This window comes from Ascaphus truei, chromosome 15 (assembly GCF_040206685.1).
Source record: "Ascaphus truei isolate aAscTru1 chromosome 15, aAscTru1.hap1, whole genome shotgun sequence".
Classification (NCBI taxonomy): domain Eukaryota; kingdom Metazoa; phylum Chordata; class Amphibia; order Anura; family Ascaphidae; genus Ascaphus; species Ascaphus truei.
The window spans coordinates 13,084,283-13,103,600 of NC_134497.1; the positions used below are offsets into that span (position 1 = coordinate 13,084,283).

At 46.2% G+C, this 19,318-nt stretch overlaps 1 protein-coding gene across 4 annotated transcripts; it reads left to right on the forward strand.

The window, feature by feature from the left end:
• The first annotated feature begins 1,322 nt into the window (after nt 1–1,322).
• Nucleotides 1,323–13,517, forward strand: RAE1 (ribonucleic acid export 1). Of its 4 annotated transcripts, none has more exons than XM_075571635.1 (13): nt 1,323–1,458; nt 3,578–3,674; nt 3,752–3,856; nt 4,521–4,613; nt 6,164–6,250; nt 6,817–6,903; nt 7,422–7,493; nt 8,613–8,720; nt 9,866–9,972; nt 10,061–10,136; nt 12,030–12,224; nt 12,631–12,716; nt 13,086–13,517. In XM_075571635.1, coding segments are annotated over exons 2-13 (1,107 nt in total). In that variant the 5' UTR covers nt 1,323–1,458; nt 3,578–3,584; the 3' UTR covers nt 13,087–13,517. The 4 variants fall into 4 exon arrangements, with proteins under 4 accessions (XP_075427750.1, XP_075427748.1, XP_075427749.1 ...); XM_075571633.1 differs by lacking the exon at nt 1,323–1,458 and adding an exon at nt 1,490–1,576; XM_075571636.1 differs by lacking the exon at nt 1,323–1,458 and adding an exon at nt 1,515–1,603.
• The last annotated feature ends 5,801 nt before the right edge of the window (nt 13,518–19,318 follow it).

The following is a 19,318-nucleotide window of genomic DNA, read 5'->3' on the forward strand; positions in this document are numbered from 1 at the left end:
AAGGGGGGGTGGATAGGAGCGCCGGGACGAAAGGTACAAACTGCCGCCCCCCCCTCCCCCGGCGGGCAGCCACGGGTTCCCGGGGCAGAATGGGGGGACACCGCGCAGCCACCACTGCCCGCCCCCGCGCCCATCTCCCGAACCAAGGGGACCGTAGGGGAAGGGAGCGCCAGGACAGGAGGCAAAGGTGGAGGCAAAGGAAGAAAAACCCACCTGCTATCACCGTAGCGGGCAGAGGGGGGGAGACACCGCGCAAGAGCCAGGAGCGGGCAGACACACACCACATGTGCTCTGCCGCAGGAAGCGGAAGCCCGGCCCCCAGGCACGCTGGCCCTGCCCCCTCCCCGGCACCCTTCCTTCCATCCATTCCCACTTGCCGGGCCTTGGTGAAGGATGATGCCGGGGGGGCGGGGCTTAATGCCGGGACGCAGGGTATTGGCCAACAAGGTAGGAAACTGCCGGGGGGGGGGGGCCATTAAAAAAAAAAATACTTACCAGCCGGGCTGCTGCAGTCTCCTCCTCCGCGCCGCCGCCGCAGACTCGCGCACAGCAAACAGCGCACCGCAGCTTACTCGCGCACCGCCGGCGACAAAAAAAAAAAAAAAAACGGGGACACATTGAGGAAAATCCGGGACATTTCCGGTACACACAGAAAACCGGTACAGCTCCCGAAAAACCGGGACTGTACCGGCAAAAGGGGGACGGGTGGTCACCCTACATCTAGTTCATAGCAGGAGGCTTGAGTCAGCGAGGACTGCACGCGCGCTCCTAGGAGGGAGGGAAGGAGAGCAGAGGGGGGAGAGCCAGGGGCAGCAGTGAGTGCGGGCAGCCAGGCGGAACCCCTGTGACTGCTCCACGTGACAGAACCCCTTGGTTCCCCGGAGCCCCGGTTGAGAATCACTGCACATGACACACACAGCTCTGATCCAGGCAAGGACACGCCCCCTCCCTTAGTAGCCCCGCCCCCTGCGCTAACATTATTGCTGGACAGCCAAGGGAAACTTAGAATGTCCATAACTTGGGGGGTGAGTGACATAGGAAGCTCAAAATAGTTGCGTTGACCTACAAATCCGCAGCAGAATGTACAATGAAAGTTTTGTTGTGCTACATGGTGCCTTTTGTGAGATTTCGATACTTCTGGGAATATAACTTAGAATTATAGTGTGTGTGTGTGTGTATATATATTGCATCCCTTTATGAGCAGGCTGCATGTATCACTGTATAATATACATCACACATACTATAGCACTAACACCCCAGCGTCACACCGCTTCCCCACACCCGCCTCTAACTCCGCCCCCTTACCATAGAGTCCGGGTAGCGCTCTCCACCACTCTACCTCCTTCCGGAAGCGGAAGTAACCTCCGGAGCCCTCGCTGCGCGCGCGTGAAGATTGGAGACACCGGCGCGAGGCGCGCGCGTGTAAAAACAACGTCACAACCACCGGACGGCCGCTGCGTGAGTGGGCGCGCGCACACACCGGGGAGGCGGTTGGAGAGAGGGGGAAGAGGGAAGGCCTGACATTGTAGGGGAGGGGGGAGAGTAGGATGAAACCGGCCAGGTCAGGAACGTGCAGGTATACAACTCGGGGAGTGGGATAGAGGTGAGGCCTCCCTAATCTGGGCCCTGTGTGGGGAGCAGAGGCAGTGGTCCCATGTCAGTGAGGGGGTGTGGGGAGCAGAGGCAGGGGTCCCATGTCAGTGAGGGGAGCAGAGGCAGGGGTCCCATGTCAGTGAGGGGGTGTGGGGAGCAGAGGCAGGGGTCCCATGTCAGTGAGGGGAGCAGAGGCAGGGGTCCCATGTCGGTGAGGGGGTATGGGGAGCAGAGGCAGGGGTCCCATGTCAGTGAGGGGAGCAGAGGCAGGGTTCCCATGTCAGTGAGGGGGTGTGGGGAGCAGAGGCAGGGGTCCCATGTCAGTGAGGGGGTGTGGGGAGCAGAGGCAGGGGTCCCATGTCAGTGAGGGGGTGTGGGGAGCAGAGGCAGTGGTCCCATGTCAGTGAGGGGGTGTGGGGAGCAGAGGCAGGGGTCCCATGTCAGTGAGGGGAGCAGAGGCAGGGGTCCCATGTCAGTGAGGGGGTGTGGGGAGCAGAGGCAGGGGTCCCATGTCTGTGAGGGGAGCAGAGGCAGGGGTCCCATGTCAGTGAGGGGGTATGGGGAGCAGAGGCAGGGGTCCCATGTCAGTGAGGGGAGCAGAGGCAGGGGTCCCATGTCAGTGAGGGGGTGTGGGGAGTAGAGGCAGTGGTCCCATGTCAGTGAGGGGAGCAGAGGCAGGGGTCCCATGTCAGTGAGGGGGTGTGGGGAGCAGAGTCAAGGGGCCACATGTCAGTGAGGGGTGTCTGAGAAGCTAGGGGAATCTGAAGGATGCTCATTGGCCTGATCACCTAAAGGAGAGGTTGACAGGGAGGCGCTATGTGGGGAGCAGAGTTGGGGGTCCCGTGTCAGTGAGTGGGCTTGAAAAGATAGGGGCTACTGATGGGTGCTCATGGGCCTGACCCACATGGGTGATGCGGTGCGAGCAAGGGACACAAGTGATGCCATTTATTATAACCACATTTATATAACGCCCTTATCCACGGCGCTGTACGCTAAGTGGGGGTTATAAATGGAGCATTTAATGTGATGGGTATTGTTAATGTCTGGTGGGCAGGGGTGGGAACATTATAATCAGGTTATGGGTTATTTGACTTTTTCAACCAGGGTTCCTAGGACCCCTCGGGGTCTGCAGGCATCCCTAAAGGGTTTCCTGTAATTTTTAGGTCATTTTTAAAGTTGTACCACATACAGAAGAATTTACAATGCATGTGACCTATTTGAGAGGGTTGGGGTTCCTAACAGTGCTTCTGATCTCAGACGCTCTATTGGAGAGTGTTGGAGTTCCTCAGAATTTCACATAGGGTTTCTTAACCACAAAAACATCGGAAACCACTGGGTTAGATGCATTTAGTGGTTGGGAGTCAGGTCTGGATTTAGTCTTGAAGGAAGGAGAGTCTGTGTGAGAGGAGAGTACAATAACTATTGGTTGTTCATGAATAAGAGGCCCACAGCACGCTATTCAACGCATCTTAGGGCTGGAGCTAAAGCTCCATTAAATCAGGGCTCATTACGTGTCGTACTGGGTGCTCCCTCTCCTCACCAGTCCTATTTCAGGGGCTGGGTGTGAGTGACACAAAGTTTAGGTGTGACCTACCTAACATAACGCCATAGCTATTGCGATTATTGCGACTAAGGGTGGGCGATGGGGTGTGGCAGAAGCGTGGCCCCACAATGGGCACCCTCAACGGACTACAAGTACTTGTGATGACGCTGTGCGCTGTCACCATAGCCAGGACTATAAGTGCAGCCTTAAGTTGCATTGTTGTCCTGGTGAAGCTACACGTTAAGGCATAACTTGACGTCAAGTCACTAAATGGAGTTTGTGGATATGAGCCTTCACTGCTTAACGTCAGCACTGTGACTGCTGGGCACATTTTCAATAACACCAATTTTATGAAACATGATAAAAGCGCTGCAGAGGAAGATCGTTATGTTACATTATACATGTGAAATGCCTCATTGTTACTTTTTTTTATTTTTTTAGGACCAAAATGAGTTTGTTTGGAACAGCTGCAGGCTTCGGTACTGGAGGTGCAAGCATGTTTGGCAGCACAGCGGCGGATAATCACAATCCTATGAAGGTACTCGTCATGCTGTCTGAGTGTTACCCTTCAGCGTTGTATCTCCTTTATCTTACCTGTGCCTTTACCTTACATAGGACATTGAAGTAACTTCTCCCCCAGATGACAGCATTGGGTGCCTCTCTTTTAGCCCTCCGACCTTGCCCGGAAACTTCCTGATTGCAGGTTCCTGGGCTAATGATGTAAGTTACAAGTATTTGTCCCTGTTGTATTTCCCTGTTGTATTTCCATTCTGTGTGTCACGTCGGCTACATGCGGATTGTTTTTTGTGTCTGTCCTAACGAGATCCATTGGCAGATCTGTTTGTCTCATTATGGCAATGAAGGCTTTTAACCAGTGTTTCACTTAAAGCAGCAATCATCCCCAGAAGCCTGGATGAGTTGTCCCCCAATAATCTTTCCCCCTGAGCCTATCCTGCTCTTTTGTTTAAAAAGACAAACGCAGAACTTTTTTTTGTTTTTTTTACCGTGATTGTCAAGATCTCTAGCTTCTGAGGTTACCATGGTAACCATTAGACTGCACGGAACTGGCGAGAGCCCCATTTTAATTCCTGGGCGCTAAATATTTCAACACCTATCGCCTGAATGAGCATCAGATTTAAATATAAAACCTTTTTAAAAAGTAAGCGTTGGTCTCCGCGTACTGCTGCTTTAGCGGTTTCCTTTTGACAGATCTCGCTTTCCACTTGTAAAGTGCCCTCCCATTCTATTTCCACTTCTGTTTAGACTCATAGGAAAGTGTAAACGTACGTCATTATGAGGGTGTTCTCGCAGGATCTGGACACTGCCTCCATATTCTGAGCTGGCAAAGTACATCTGGGTTCAGACTCCTGTCTTGTTTCTCCAGGTGCGTTGCTGGGAAGTTCAGGATAATGGGCAGACCATTCCAAAAGCCCAACAGATGCACACAGGACCTGTATTAGACGTCTGCTGGAGTGATGTATGTATTCGTGTTTATATTTGAGCCTCCTTCCCTTCCAGAGTGACCGGCAAAATGTTGCCGGCCGGTCTGTCAATGAACGGGTTAAGTATTTGTTTAACGACGCTGCTTGGAATTGAGCTTATACTAGTATGCGATAATGGTATAAAATGTAAGAAAACGGTATCCTATATAAGTTGCGTTTGCATATGTTTATTATTTTTTTTACAAATTGATAATGACATTTAATGCAAATACATTCTGTTTTCACGGTGATCTTTCAGGTGCTTTGACATTGAAATATGATGGTAGCCTATGTTTGATATTGGCTTGGACAAGAGAAGGGAGAGGGATATGAGAGGAACTGTCACATATATAAAGAGTTAATATATGCAGCTTAGAGGATAGAAGGGAGAAAGGGATATGATCGAAACTATTGCATATATAAAGGGTTAATATGCGCAGCTTAGAGCAGGGGAGCGCAAACTTTTTCTGCTGCGCCCCCCTGTCTTTCGCTGCCTCGACGCTCGCGCCTCCCTACCTTAGACCTGCGTCAAATGATGCTGTGGAGTCATGTTACGTCACATGACGACGCGTTGCCATGGCGACGTGTCACGGAGTGCCTGAACCTCGGTAAGTAAAGCGTTGCAGAGGCCTCACGCGATCCCTCGGTATTTAATTTAAATGCCTTGAGGAAGAGCACAGGGCCTCTGCCCGTGCGCCCCCTCCCCCCCTGAAAAATCTCCCGCGCCCCCCAGTTTGCGCACCGCTGGCTAAGAGGATAGAAGGGAGAGAGGTATATGATAGAAACTATCACATATATATAAAGGGTTTCAACAAAGTATAGGAGGGAGTCATGTTTCAGAGAAATAAGAGCTAACACGAGGTGATTCTCTTAAGATGGATCGTGGGAGGTTCAAAGGGAGATTGGAGGAAGTACTTCCTGGAAAGGGTGGTGGAGATTGGAGGAAGTACTTCCTGGAAAGGGTGGTGGAGATTGGAGGAAGTACTTCCAGGAAAGGGTGGTGGAGATTGGAGGAAGTACTTCCTGGAAAGGGTGGTGGAGATTGGAGGAAGTACTTCCTGGAAAGGGTGGTGGAGATTGGAGGAAGTACTTTCTGGAAAGGGTGGTGGAGATTGGAGGAAGTACTTCCAGGAAAGGGTGGTGGAGATTGGAGGAAGTACTTCCAGGAAAGGGTGGTGGAGATTGGAGGAAGTACTTCCTGGAAAGGGTGGTGGAGATTGGAGGAAGTACTTCCAGGAAAGGGTGGTGGAGATTGGAGGAAGTACTTCCTGAAAAGGGTGGTGGAGATTGGAGGAAGTACTTCCTGGAAAGGGTGGTGGATTAGTGGGATAGCCTCCCAATGGGTGAGAGGGGCTAATGCAGTAAGGGAATTGAAACATGCTTGGGATAGATATACGGTTGAATCCTTAATATGAAATGGGCCGAGTGGTTCTAATCTACCGTCGGTCTGTTTCTATTCAGAATTCAGATCCGGAAACCACTGATAAATTGCCCTGTTTTTCCTCCTTGGCACTTCTAATGTTTTGATTGTTTGTTATATTTGAAGGATGGGAGCAAAGTGTTTACAGCATCTTGCGATAAAACTGCCAAAATGTGGGATCTTAATAGTAACCAGTGTATACAGGTAGCACAGGTGAGTAATATGCTGTGATTTATATCTAATAGACATTTCAGTCATAGATTTTGTCTCCTTTTACATTAAATTATTATAAGTTCTCTTACACAAAAATAGGAGTTTTTGGCGCACAGCCAATAAAGTGGGTCACAAAAATGGAATAAGTAAAAATCAATTATTTTTCCATAATTAAAAAAATCGCAGCTAGAACACCCTCCTTACGTGTTTCGTGCGTACGGCACTTTATCTTGCGCAAACTAATTTGGAGAAAATGTCATGCTTTCCAAATACTGCAATGAGCCCTCGATCTATGTAGTTTAATACTGCAAATATCTTTTAAAAAGGCGGTATTTTGGTATATTATTAATTGGGTTTGATGGCATGGATATCTTCAGATTTAATAATGTGCCTTTTTGTGTAATGACGTCATGGCTTTTGTTAAGAGTTCTGTTACTAAACTAAAATTCAAGTTTAATTCACTTTGGTAGGGACCAGTTTTCTTACCCTGTATTGAAAGGGGGCTTATTATATTAATATTTGTGTGTGTTAAATGTTACTAATTTCTTGCAGTGTTGTCTTTTCAGCATGAAGCTCCTATAAAGACTGTGCACTGGATTAAGGCACCAAATTACAGCTGCATCATGACTGGGAGTTGGGATAAGACTTTGAAGGTATACCTTCCTTTTTAGTATGCGGTGGTCCTATTTTCTAGACCCTTCATTCTCTATCTTGACCACATAATAAAATGGGACAGTGTGTCTATGGCCTAGAGTTAAAAAGTTATTAAACATGGTTAATGCCGGACATCTACTTTCCTTATTTATTTATTGTTGGTTATCGGTGGGAAGCGGAGTCTCTGGAGCCGAACCATGTTTATTTCAGCTCCGGGGCCCCCCTGCGTCCCGAGATACAGACCCTGGTAGGGGTTGCCATTATCTCTGTGCAGGTTTCAGTGTCCCGGTCACGCGTGGGGATGATGTCATGGCTTCCTATTGGCCCGCGTGACGTCCCGTCGCAACTGCTGCCTGCACAGAGATACCGGCACCCCCGTTAATAAAGGAAAACAGTGAACAGTGAATATTTCAATTCACCATATCGCTCTGTGTGATGCAGACTAGTGCACCTTTAGTAGGCTGTCACAGCTGGTAGTGGCCTCTTCCACCATTTGAAAGTTTGTTTTGTGCTCTAGTTCTGGGACACTCGTTCACCGAACCCACTGATGACCCTGCAGCTCCCTGAAAGATGTTACTGTTCTGATGTGGTAAGATAAAGCTTTGGCCATATCTTGTATTATGTATGTATTTCTTTATATAGTGCCATCCAGGTACATAGCACTCCACAGCAGTATTATATTCTACTATGTAACTATGTAATACACGTGACATAATAATTCAACACAGTGGGAATAAGCGCTTCATGCATTCAAGTAAAATGAAAGGGAGTCCCTGCCCCAAAGAGCTTACAATCTAAGTGGTAAGTAGGGGAGAACGTGCAGAGACAATAGGAGGGTGTTCTGGTCAGTGCGTCTGCAGGGGCCAAGGTCAGTGCATCAGAGATGAATAGTATCAGCCATGGAGCTACCCATATGCTTTGTTAATGAGGTACGTTTTAACATAGGTCCTAAAGGTGGAGAGAGAGGGTGCTAGTCGGATATTGAGTGGAAGGGTATTCGAGAGGTGTGGGGCAGTAAGTGAGAGAGGTTTTAGGTGGGAGAGGACTTTGGATACAAAAGAGGTATACAGAAGACATTGAGCAGAACGTAAGAGTCGGGCCTGTGCGTGAGCGTGTATATTAGAATTGGAACACAGTCCATATGCAGGGCACTACCTAAATGTACTTGGGTCTACGGCATCTTTGCGGGTGTCATCTGCTTTAATACGAGATGTATATAATAAACTGAAAAGGCCGGCACTCCCATATCTTTCAAGGTTTCAGTTTTATTCAACGTTTCGTTCCTCTGAGAGTCACCTAAGTATTCAAATTATCAGCACCGGACAAAGTAGAGAGCAAAAAGGTGTTTATTGGCTCATAAAACACATGGTTACCCAACGTTTTGGTCCCCAGAGGGACTTTCTTCAGGGCTGAAAGTCCTTCTGGGTACTGGAAAGTCGGGTAACCGTGTGGTTTATGGGCCAATAAACACCTTTTTTGCTCTTTGTCCGGTGCTGATAATTTGAATACTTGGGTCTTCAATTTTCTGTTAGATTCCTTTTTTTTTTAATCTAGTGCAACCAGTTTCTAAACACACACACACACACACACACACACACACACACACTTGTGCTTTGTATTTTTTAAATGCTCAATATAAGAAAACCTTTACAGTTGGCACTTAAGGAAAGATGTATAATTCTGCGAATGCTTGTTTCTTACCTCCCAGGTGTATCCTATGGCTGCGGTGGCCACAGCAGACCGAGGGTTAATTGTGTATCAACTGGAAAATCAACCCTCTGAATTCCGGAGGATAGAATCGCCTCTTAAACATCAGGTATTGCACACCCCTTAACCCCTTCAGTGCCAAAGTCCCGCCGCCTCTGTGGCCTTGTCCCCCATGCACCTCCTGATCACGTGCCCGATCTTCGGCATGCTCACGGGACGCCTTCCCGGGTTCCGGAACGGATGCGATGGAGAGAGGGCGAATCTGCCGCCCCTCCCTTTCAGTGTAGTACGTGCCATGGAGCGCCGATTAAGTGCAGCCCCGTTAAAATAAGCAAAAGCCAGTGACACACAGCGTGCGTCATTAAAGCTGTTTTTGCATTTGAAATGGGATTCTCCGTTCAGGAGATGAAAGTGTTTATATGAAGTGTCCGAGAGGTTAAAATGGAGCTCTCCACAGAGCCCAATGCAGCCGAAACTGTTACTGTTATCACAGTAACCTGAGAAGCTACAGATTCAGAAAATCCTATTAAAAAAAAGATCTGGCCCCGCTCAGGAGACCAGATATTAACACGAGTTGAACTGTGGTCTGTACAGAAATTACTCATTCAGTCGCTATTTATTTTTTACACTGAATTTGAACTTTGGGGTCCCCTTTATTTTACACGCACTGTTTAGCTCCAGGACCACCTTAAGCTCCTGGATACTTACCCCTTTAGTTGCCTGTTTTTTCACCCATTCTGGGAGATTAAAAATGGCCGTCGAATAGTCTCTTGTCCCTCAAGCCACGTAACTTTGGTGTAGCCGTCCTTTAATATCTAGAACACCATCAACTAAATGGGAAAGTATCTTGGGAACCAGATGGTGGGGGTTATTTTATTAGATGGCGAGGGGGGGGGGGGGTATTTTATTGGGTATAGTATTTTTCATGTTTGCTTTGATTTCCCTTGTTTCCTCCTGCATTGAATATACTTTTTATAACTAGATCTTTCATTATGTATCAAATTGTGTCAAGTCTTTTGCTTTATTACAAGTGGAATTCCAAAATGTGCTAATTCACCTTTTCTCAGATAAACGCTGTATTCCCATCTGGTACTCATAGGGTTCAATGGTTTGAGTGGGGGTTTCACTACCTGTTTTTGTTCCGTGGCAGATAATTCTGTAAGGGGAACTTTTTAAGGTTACCAAAGCGGGCTGTTATGCACTAATTATTGGCTCTGGGGTGGACAGGATTTCTAACCTCCGTTTCTGTTCCAGCACCGGTGTGTAGCCATATTTAAAGACAAACAGAACAAACCCACTGGCTTTGCCCTTGGAAGTATTGAAGGACGAGTTGCCATCCATTACATTAACCCTCCCAATCCGTAAGTGTGAGACGGACGCGGAGCTCAGGATGCTGGGTGGGGATATCTTCTGCATTGCTGGGAATTTTATATTGTATTTTTAATCTAGAGCGAAAGACAACTTCACATTTAAATGCCACCGCTCCAACGGAACAAACACAACAGCTCCTCAGGACATCTACGCTGTAAGTTCTGCACAGTTTCCTGGCTAATATACTGATCACACACACTCCGGCGCAAAAGTACACTTGTTTGTGTTACTCTCCCCTTTTAGCAACGGGACGTTACCCACAAAGTACCACTGTTAACCGCTTACTGCCAGTGCAGCCCGATGTCAAATGTATTTATTTATAAAATGTTTTTATCAGGAAGTAATGCATTGAGAGTTGCATCTTGTTTTCAAGTATGTTCTGGGCACAGAGTTATGATGACAGATACATGGTTACATTAAGTGAACAGGGTTATATTTAAAGACATTGTATCAACACATTTTAAAGATATGTTATAGGCGTATGTACCCGACCTGATTAAAATGTGAGACAGCCTTAGTTTTGAAATAACTTAGACTGTTCCAGCTGTGAGGTGCACGGTAAGAGGAGGAGGCGGATACTTTGTTGATCCTTGGGACCGTGAACAGTCTTTTGGAGTCAGATCTCGGGGGATAATTGCTGCATGTTGTAGGGGTGAGGAGCTTGTGCAGATAGGCGGTTAGCTTGCCCAGAAAATATTTGAAGGAAAGACGGGAAAAATTAACTTTGCATTTAGACTCAAGGGATAGCCAATCTAGTTCTCTGAGCATTTCGCAGTGATGTGTGTTGTAGTTACATTGGAGTACAAAGCGGCATATTGAATTGCGGAGGGTGTCTAGTTTGCTACGGTGGGTATGGGGTGCTGAGCCGTATACTATGTCCCCATAGTCGATAATTATTAGCATCTGCTGTGCGATGCACTTTCTGACCAGCTGACTTAGGGAGGATTTGTTCCTATAAAGTAAACCTAGTTTGGCATACATTTTGGATGTCAGTGTATCAATGTGCATCCCGAATGTTAAATGTGAGTCAAACTATATGCCCAAATATTTAAAACTAGTGATAGGGGCTAGGATAGTACTAGAGTTGGTTCTGATCTAGAGCTCCATCGGTAGCTTTAGAAATGTAGCCTAAATACTGGTGGTTGTTGTTGTTGTTGTTGTTGTTGTTGTTGTTGTTGTTGTTGTTGTTAAATCCAGTTTTCAATGTTGTTGTTGTTAAATCCAGTTTTCAAGTCTCAAAATCTGATTGAAGTACGTGTCCAAGGTCGTAGAGGCTAGGGCTGTGTGCAATAAGATTGTGTAATCCGCATACATGTGCATTGAAGCTCCCTTACAATGTGTAGGTAGGTCATTGATGAAGACTGAAAAGAGTAGGCCCCAGAACAGACCCCACACGTGATATCCAAGTGGTTGGACATAGAGCTTGAGAGACACATGTTGGGATATACATGATAGGTAGGAGTGAAAGAAGTTTAAAGCATGTTCCCCTATCCCAGAGCACTGACGTGTGTTTAGCAAGATAACACGACCAACAGTATCAAAAGCCTTTGCAAAATCTAGGAATATTGCAGCAATGAGTTGTCCCCGTTCCATTCCACACTAGATCCACACTAGATTGGAGTTGGCTAGGGAAATTTGTCTTGGTATAGTAATTGCTTAATTGGGAGTGGACACATTTTTCCGTGCCTTTGGATAAATGGCTTTTAGTAACACCTTTTAACAAGTTGGGTTCAGTTTTAACATCCTGTATAAGCGTTTATTCGGCCTTCATGATTTTGCCTCGTGTAAGTTCTTTGTGTTAGTGCTGGTACTAAATGGCAAGCATTATTCCGGTAATATGAACTAGTATTACCAATTTTGTATGATTGTCACATATATTGTGCATTGCCAAGCATGTGTTGATAAGTCATATGCACACATTGCATTTCATGTAATTTTAAAAGTAGGTTTGTCCATCACTAATGCATTTTAATTTTGAACGCCCCTTCTTCCAGCTTACGGCAGGATCTTTTTGCTTAGTGTTATCTGATTTTGTTTCCTCACTCAGGTAAATGGTATTTCTTTCCATCCTGTCCACGGCACTCTGGCAACCGTTGGTTCCGACGGGCGCTTTAGCTTTTGGGATAAAGACGCACGGACCAAACTGAAGACGTCAGAACAGCTAGACCAGCCTATTTCCGCCTCCTGCTTCAATCACAATGGGAACATCTTTGCCTATTCCTCTAGCTACGACTGGTCCAAGGTAGGTGGTTGGCATCCATCCATGGCTACTAGACACCGGGTAATCGATGCAATTATACTGCCGTTAAAAAAAGTGTGGAGCGTCTTCCAAATGTAAGGAGGCTTTATGCAACGCTGCGTTTTGAAGCATTAGACTGCGCTTATAGTGCTGGCAACGCGACGTCGCTCCAAAACAATTTACTCTGGCGCGAGCACTTATTGTAAGCGCGACAAGCGACGTTGCGCCAAAATTTGGAAGCCGGATAAATTTGATTTTTCGGAGACCGTCGCCACATGTGTCTGTCTCTGAAACAATCTGACCCTGTCGTTAGTGACGTCGCCAGCGCTAAAAGCGCGCCCTTAGTCTTGTGGTGCTCACAGACAAGTTGTCTGGTCAAGAAACCTGCTGTTTTTTTCTCTTTGTCCAGGGGCACGAGTTCTATAATCCCCAGAAGAAGAATTACATCTTCCTGCGTAATGCAGCAGAAGAGTTAAAGCCGAGGAATAAGAAGTAGTGAGTATGACTTTCACTCTGAAGCCAGGTATCATTTATATAGAATTTAAATGTACATTTAATGCTCACTGCATTTTTCCAGCTCCGTCTTTTTGTTACTTTAATTGAGGCACATAGATGTAAAGGGATTTGGCCCGGGTCAAAAGGACTCAAACCAGAGTCGCCACCTTCAAGGGCCGTGACCTTATCGCAAGGCTGCTCCGGTTCCTTTAAATGCTACATATAGTTTAGAGCAGGGGTAGCCAACTCCAGTTCTCAAGAGCTACCAGCAGGTCAGGTTTTCAGAATATCCCTGCTTCAGCACAGGTGTCTCAGTGGGCTAGAGTTTAGATGCACCGTTAGTTACACTGCCCTTCTGCTTTGTGACAGGTGTAAAGAGCGGACCAACATAGAAACAAGAACTGCAGCTGACGACTGACCCGCAGCATAGCACGGCTGTGACAGCAAAGCTCTTCAATACAGGTTTTGCTCCTGCAAGAATTGCTTCTACCAGCAGTAAAATCCTTTGAGATGCTGTGGCTAAAGTTGGCCGATTAATCCATATGCAGCCAAAGGGGGATCACTGCGGCCTCTTTGGCAGAGCGCGGGTTAACCTGTCTGCTGTGCATCCCACATCTTCACAGACTAATGTGTTTTTTGTTTTTTTCCGGAACAGAATCTTTATTAAACCTGTTGCTTATCTTTGTGTGGGGGGTCAGCATGTCAACAAAAGATCTGCCTTAATGTATAAATGTATGTAAAATGACGACTTATTGCTGTTTTTGTTGTGTTTTTTTTAATAAAGTCCTTTTTATTAAGCAACATTGAATTTTCTTGATTACTCTCAGCTTTGATACTGTTTTTTTTTTTTTTGTTTATTTGCCATGTAAACTTCTACCTCTTCCATACGTGTCGTAAACACATATACATCTATAAACAGCCATACGTGTCGTAAACACATATACATCTATAAACAGCCATACGTGTCGTAAACACATATACATCTATAAACAGCCATACGTGTCGTAAACACATATACATCTATAAACAGCCATACGTGTCGTAAACACATATACATCTATAAACAGCCAAGTTATTATAACACAAGGTAAGCATTGGGTTCTTATTGTCTTGTATCTCAGGAGAAACAAGTGTGAAGGTCATAAATACATAGCATATGATTTAATTGACAGAAGTGTGTAAAATCATTTATACATCAACATTGTAAGTTTGGAAATACTTACACGATTTTAGCATAGGTGTGTGTGTGTGTGTGTGTGTGTGTGTGTGTGTGTGTGTGTGTGTGTGTGTGTGTGTGTGTGTGTGTTTTAGGATTTTCACATATTTCAAACCTAAAATGTTGTTAGATTGTAATCCAAGTCCTAGATAAACATAACCTGATCAAACAGATGACACAAAAACATACTATTTCAACATGAATTTAATCACAAATGATTAAACATTCAATATCCACGTGTGAAAAAGTGTGTGGCCCTTTAGATTCAGTACCTGGTGGCGCCCCCTTGAGCAGCAATGACTTCAACTAAGTATTTCCTGTAACTGCTGGTCAGTCTCTCACATCAGTTTTGGGGAATTTGGGCCAATTCCTCCTTGCAGAACTGCTTCAACTCAGTGACATTTGAGGGCTGCCTTACATGGACAGCTCGCGTCTATGGGGTTTAGGTCCGGACTTTGACTAGGCCATTCTAAAACACGGAATTTCTTCTTCTGTAGATCTGCTTGTATGTTTAGGATCATTGTCTTGCTGTATGACCCACTCTCGCTTCAGCCCACGGACGGCCGGCCGGCCTGACATTCTCCTCTAGAATCTTCTGATACAATGCAGAATTCATGGTTGTGTCAATGATTGCAAGCTGTCCAGATCCTGAGGTAGCAAAGTATCCCCAAACCGTCACACTCCCACCACCATGCTTGACGGTTGGGATGAGGTTCTTCTGTTCAAACGTAGTGTTTGGTTTTCGCGAAACATAATGTTCCTCATTGAGGCCAAAAAGTTCTACTTTTGACTCGTCTATCAAGAGAACATTGTTCCAGAAGTGTTGTGGATCTTTGGCGAATGTCAGGTGGGCAGCAATGTTTCTTTTTAGAGAGCAGTGGTTTCCTCCTGGTTATCCTTCCATAAACACCATTCTGGTTCAGTCTTTTTCTGATAGTTGAGTCATGAACACTCGCATTAACCAAGGCGAGCGTGGCCTGCAGATCTTTGGATGTTACTTTGAGGTTCTTTGTGACTTCCTGGATGATTTGCTGATTTGTTCTTGGAGAGATTTTGGTAGGACGACGCTCCTTGACTGGTCTTAAATTCTCTCTTGTAGACTGTTTGACTGGTGGAGCCCCAAATCCTTTCAAATGTTTTTGCTTTTCTGAGGTCCTCAGAGATTTCTTTCGATCGTGAAATGACTTTTTCTACACACCTGTATGGTGAAGACCAAACTCACAAAGTTTCTGATCTTTATATAGGGTAGGGCCTCAAGCTCACCCCTGACGATCTACCTAATTATTTAAACACCTGATTAAAACCAGGGTTTCACTTATTTTGGGCATACCCTGACTTTTTAATTACACATTATCTAATTCATGCATCATTTTGTTTTAAAAAAACGAACAAAAACATGGAATCCGTTAATATAAACCCTATTGGATATTTTAGGAAAAGACTGGTTTTGATGCAAGAAGGTTATCTTGGAGAAACTATGGAATTTCCGTCATTACCATTGTGGTTCACAAACTTTTTCACGACTGCACACACACACACACACACACACACACACACACACACACACACACACACACACACACACACACACACACACACACACACACACACACACACACACACACACACACACACACACACACACACACACACACACACACACACACACACACACACACACACACACACACACGCGCGCTCGCCCTCTGAAAAATTCTGTCATTTAAGAATTGCGGTCTTACCACAAACCAGCAGGGGGCAGGTGTGAGCCAAGATAAAATCATCCCCCTGATGACAGGGATTCACAAAGCGCTGATGTGGGTGTTGCACGCCATTTTGCGTTACCAATGCATACCCCAAATCTCCCCCCTTGACCTCACTTTTGTGTCTTGGTTTGGATTGATCTATGCGTTTTTAAAGCTGCGATCCTACCCAAAATTGCCATTGGCCGTGAACAAATCGTAGCCAAATAAAAGTATTTATCCTCGTTTATTCTCCAAAGAAATGTAAAAAAAAAAAAAATCTCTACTTGTAAACCAATGTAGTTTGCCACACACCGCCGCGGTGCCATGGAGACACCACGGTTACATCGGGTGGAAATCGCCGCTAATTCGCCCATGTTCTATCCCAGGCAGCAGTCTCGCACATTTGGTCACAGCCGCTAACAAGTAAGCGGCAACGCTTCGGCCCGACAACCCGCCACCGGGTCATTCAGCCGCTTTGCCGCTAACGTAAGTGGCTAACATTACCCCTTACCCTAAAAGCCCCTAATACTAATGCTACCCCCTAACCTAATAATCTTAACCCATTAGCCTGAAACCCCTTACACTAAAAACCCCGGCCCTAACCCCTACATTTAATCCCCCTACCCTAACCGCTAAAACCCATAAATTAACCTCCTAACTGCTAAAACCCATAAAGTAACCACCTACCCTAACAAGTAAAACTTACCTTAGAAGCGGTCCATCTGCGGCCATACGCCGGCGGTCATTGGCTCGCTGTGGCACAGCCGCGGCCAACTGTCCCATTCGTCCAAACTTCGTTTCACGGCGTTTAGGAACGTCCATTGGAAAGGTACGGAAATCTATCTTACAGTAATGTGTTTACTGATGGGTGCGGAGATTCCGTTGTGCTTAGCGAGCGCGGCTTTTACAGGTTTAACGGCTTCGTTACCTGCGGCGCAATACTCCGCGGCGGCGTGAAGACTGCTCCTCAACCGTAGAACGCAATAGGATCTTCCACCTTCATGGCCTCTTCTTGGTAATGATTGTGGCGGAGTTGTAGGTTCAATCTGGCAAAATTCAGACAAGGTCACCGTGCCGGCGTTTTGAAACCAAAGGAAAAAGGGACTTTTGTAACAGCAACAAATAATTGTGCGCCTGATGCTCTAACTCGGGGGGTTCTCAACTCCAGACCTCAAGCCCCCCCCAACAGATGAGGTTTTCAGGATATCCCAGCTTCAAAGACTGAGCCTCTGATTGAGCCACCTGTGCTGAAGCAGTGACTGATTGAGCCACCTGTGCTGAAGCAGGGATATCCTGAAAACTAAACCTGTTGGAGGGTGGGCTTGACGACTGGAGTAGATCACCCCAGCTCTAACTTTTTCCGCAAGAGGCCAGCAATGTGTATCTCTGCAATGTGCTTCTGCTAGGAGGGGGGGGGGGGGGGGGGAGAGTGTAGGGTCCACCCCCCTTTCCCACGGTTCCACAAATCTATTACAATTCTCCAGATAACAGGCAGGACACCTCCACCGTAATTCCCAAGGAGAGGCAGGAGGGAAACGTAGCACAACTGGGCCCTTTAAACAATTTATTTACATCTCCTTCCATCCATGTCAGTTGGTACATCTCTCTCCATCCGAGTCTGTCTCTAAATCCCCCTTCAAGTGACACGACCAGCTAGAACCCGAGCAGGCGGATCCCCCCGAAGGCTCCATGAACAGCAGCGCCGCTCCTTGCAAAGTCTTAAAGCAACAGCTATACAAGCTACCTTTTAAAAAAAAATAAAAAAAAAATGTATTTAATTTTTTTAATTCATTTAATATGCGCATCAATACAATCCACACTGATAAGTAATTAGCTAAGTTGCCGATCGATCCGTTCTCCTGTGAGAGGAGTATTCTGCAGTCAGTGTGACTTTGTAAATGGTTGCTATAGAAACAAAAAAAGGCTGGTTACATTGTAGTACATTAAAAATGTCATTCAGAGTTGTTTAAAAAAAAAAATGTATTTTCTCATAGTACAGAACTGATTTATTTAAAAACACACACGTAGGTGGATATTGCTTGTTCTGCAGCTTTAAGGCATCACGTAGGTACGTACGGCGGTCCCCCAGCAAGCTGTCTCTCTGTGGCCTGTTTATATCCCCAAATATAGCGTTACTCAGCCACTTGTTATAAGCTGTGGAGTAGGTGATAGCAAATGTCACTGTTTGTCTTGGCAAAAGAAGCCCCGATAGCAAACAGGCCGTTATCACAAACACATCGAGTTATTTATTCATTCTCTTCAGTTGTGTGATCTCCGGTTGTGCAAAGGAAGACTCATTTCTTTTTAATTAACTCTCATAAGAACACACACGTTTGCATGGGGAGGATGGTTATCTCTGGACCGAAGAACTTGCAACCTTTGGATTAAAGGAATCAAAATGTGCCCTGTGCTTTTTGTTGTTTTTTTTTTTAACCTTTTCACTGCCGAGGGAGATGTGCAGTGTCTAATATTTTCTCTGCACTGCGCTAGTGGTGTCCCCCGCTGGGAACACTGACCTCAAATAGGATCAGACCTGTTCTCCTACTGCTATGAAACCTTAATCCTTCCAGCGCCCTGTGACATACCCACTGTACCAGGGGTGGCCGTCAGGTTATCAGGATATCCCTGCTTCAGCACAGGTGGCTCAATCACTATGACTTAATGACTGAGCCTCTGATTGACCCACCTGTGCGGGAAGCAGGGACACCCTGAAAACCTGGCCTGTTGGTGGCCCTGGACGACTGGTGTTGGCCACGCCTGCTCTATATCTGACGCCCCAGGCGTCCCGCGACTTAGTGGCTACACCATTGGGCTTTTTTTTTTTTTTCCCCACCCCATTTTCCAGGGGAAGTAGCATTCTGCGCCCCCACGGCGCACAGAACGCGATCTGGCCACGTAGGGGGAAACAAGAGTGGCGGCACGATCCTGTGATTGGGATGGGCGTTCGGCACTCAAAGGGTTAACCTTCATTTGTGCTGGGGGTTGGGAGGGGGGGGGATGGTGGTTCAATATTTGCTTTTTTAAGCACCCTTGTTGTACCAGCACCATCTCTGCTGGGAAGCTCTGTCTGGATCCACTACTTTTTTAATCGTTGACTTCCTCTGTGTTTTCCCAGCGTTCCCACACTCCAGCTTCAGAGCGCGACCGTTTGTTTTAGAATCCCTTGCTCGGTGCAAAATGCTTCTCTCCTGTTCCTTGTTTTATAGCCATTAATACACCTCTGAAATTCCCTAAATTTAAAGCTGCCGTTCACGCAATATCCTACATGTGTTTTTTTTTTAAATAAATCAGTTCTGTACTATGAGAAAATACTTGTAGCATTTAAAAAAAATAACTTTTAAAGACATTTTTTAATGTATTCCAATGTAACAAGCATTTTTTTAAGTGAAATTTTTTTGCTGGCCCCTACAGTTTTCATGGGAAAAAAATCCTTACCTTGTAAACGAAAAACTGTAACGCGGGTGATGTCACGCTCCTAATCGGCGCGTGGCTGCCGCGCATGCGCAGAAGAGGCGCTTGCAGGTCCCACCACACATGCGTAGTCCCCACGTTGATCACCAAGAACATTGGCGCTCCCCAATCTTCCAGCACGCATGGGCACTAACGGCCACGGGCCTCTGCGCATGCGAACTGCGGGCCTC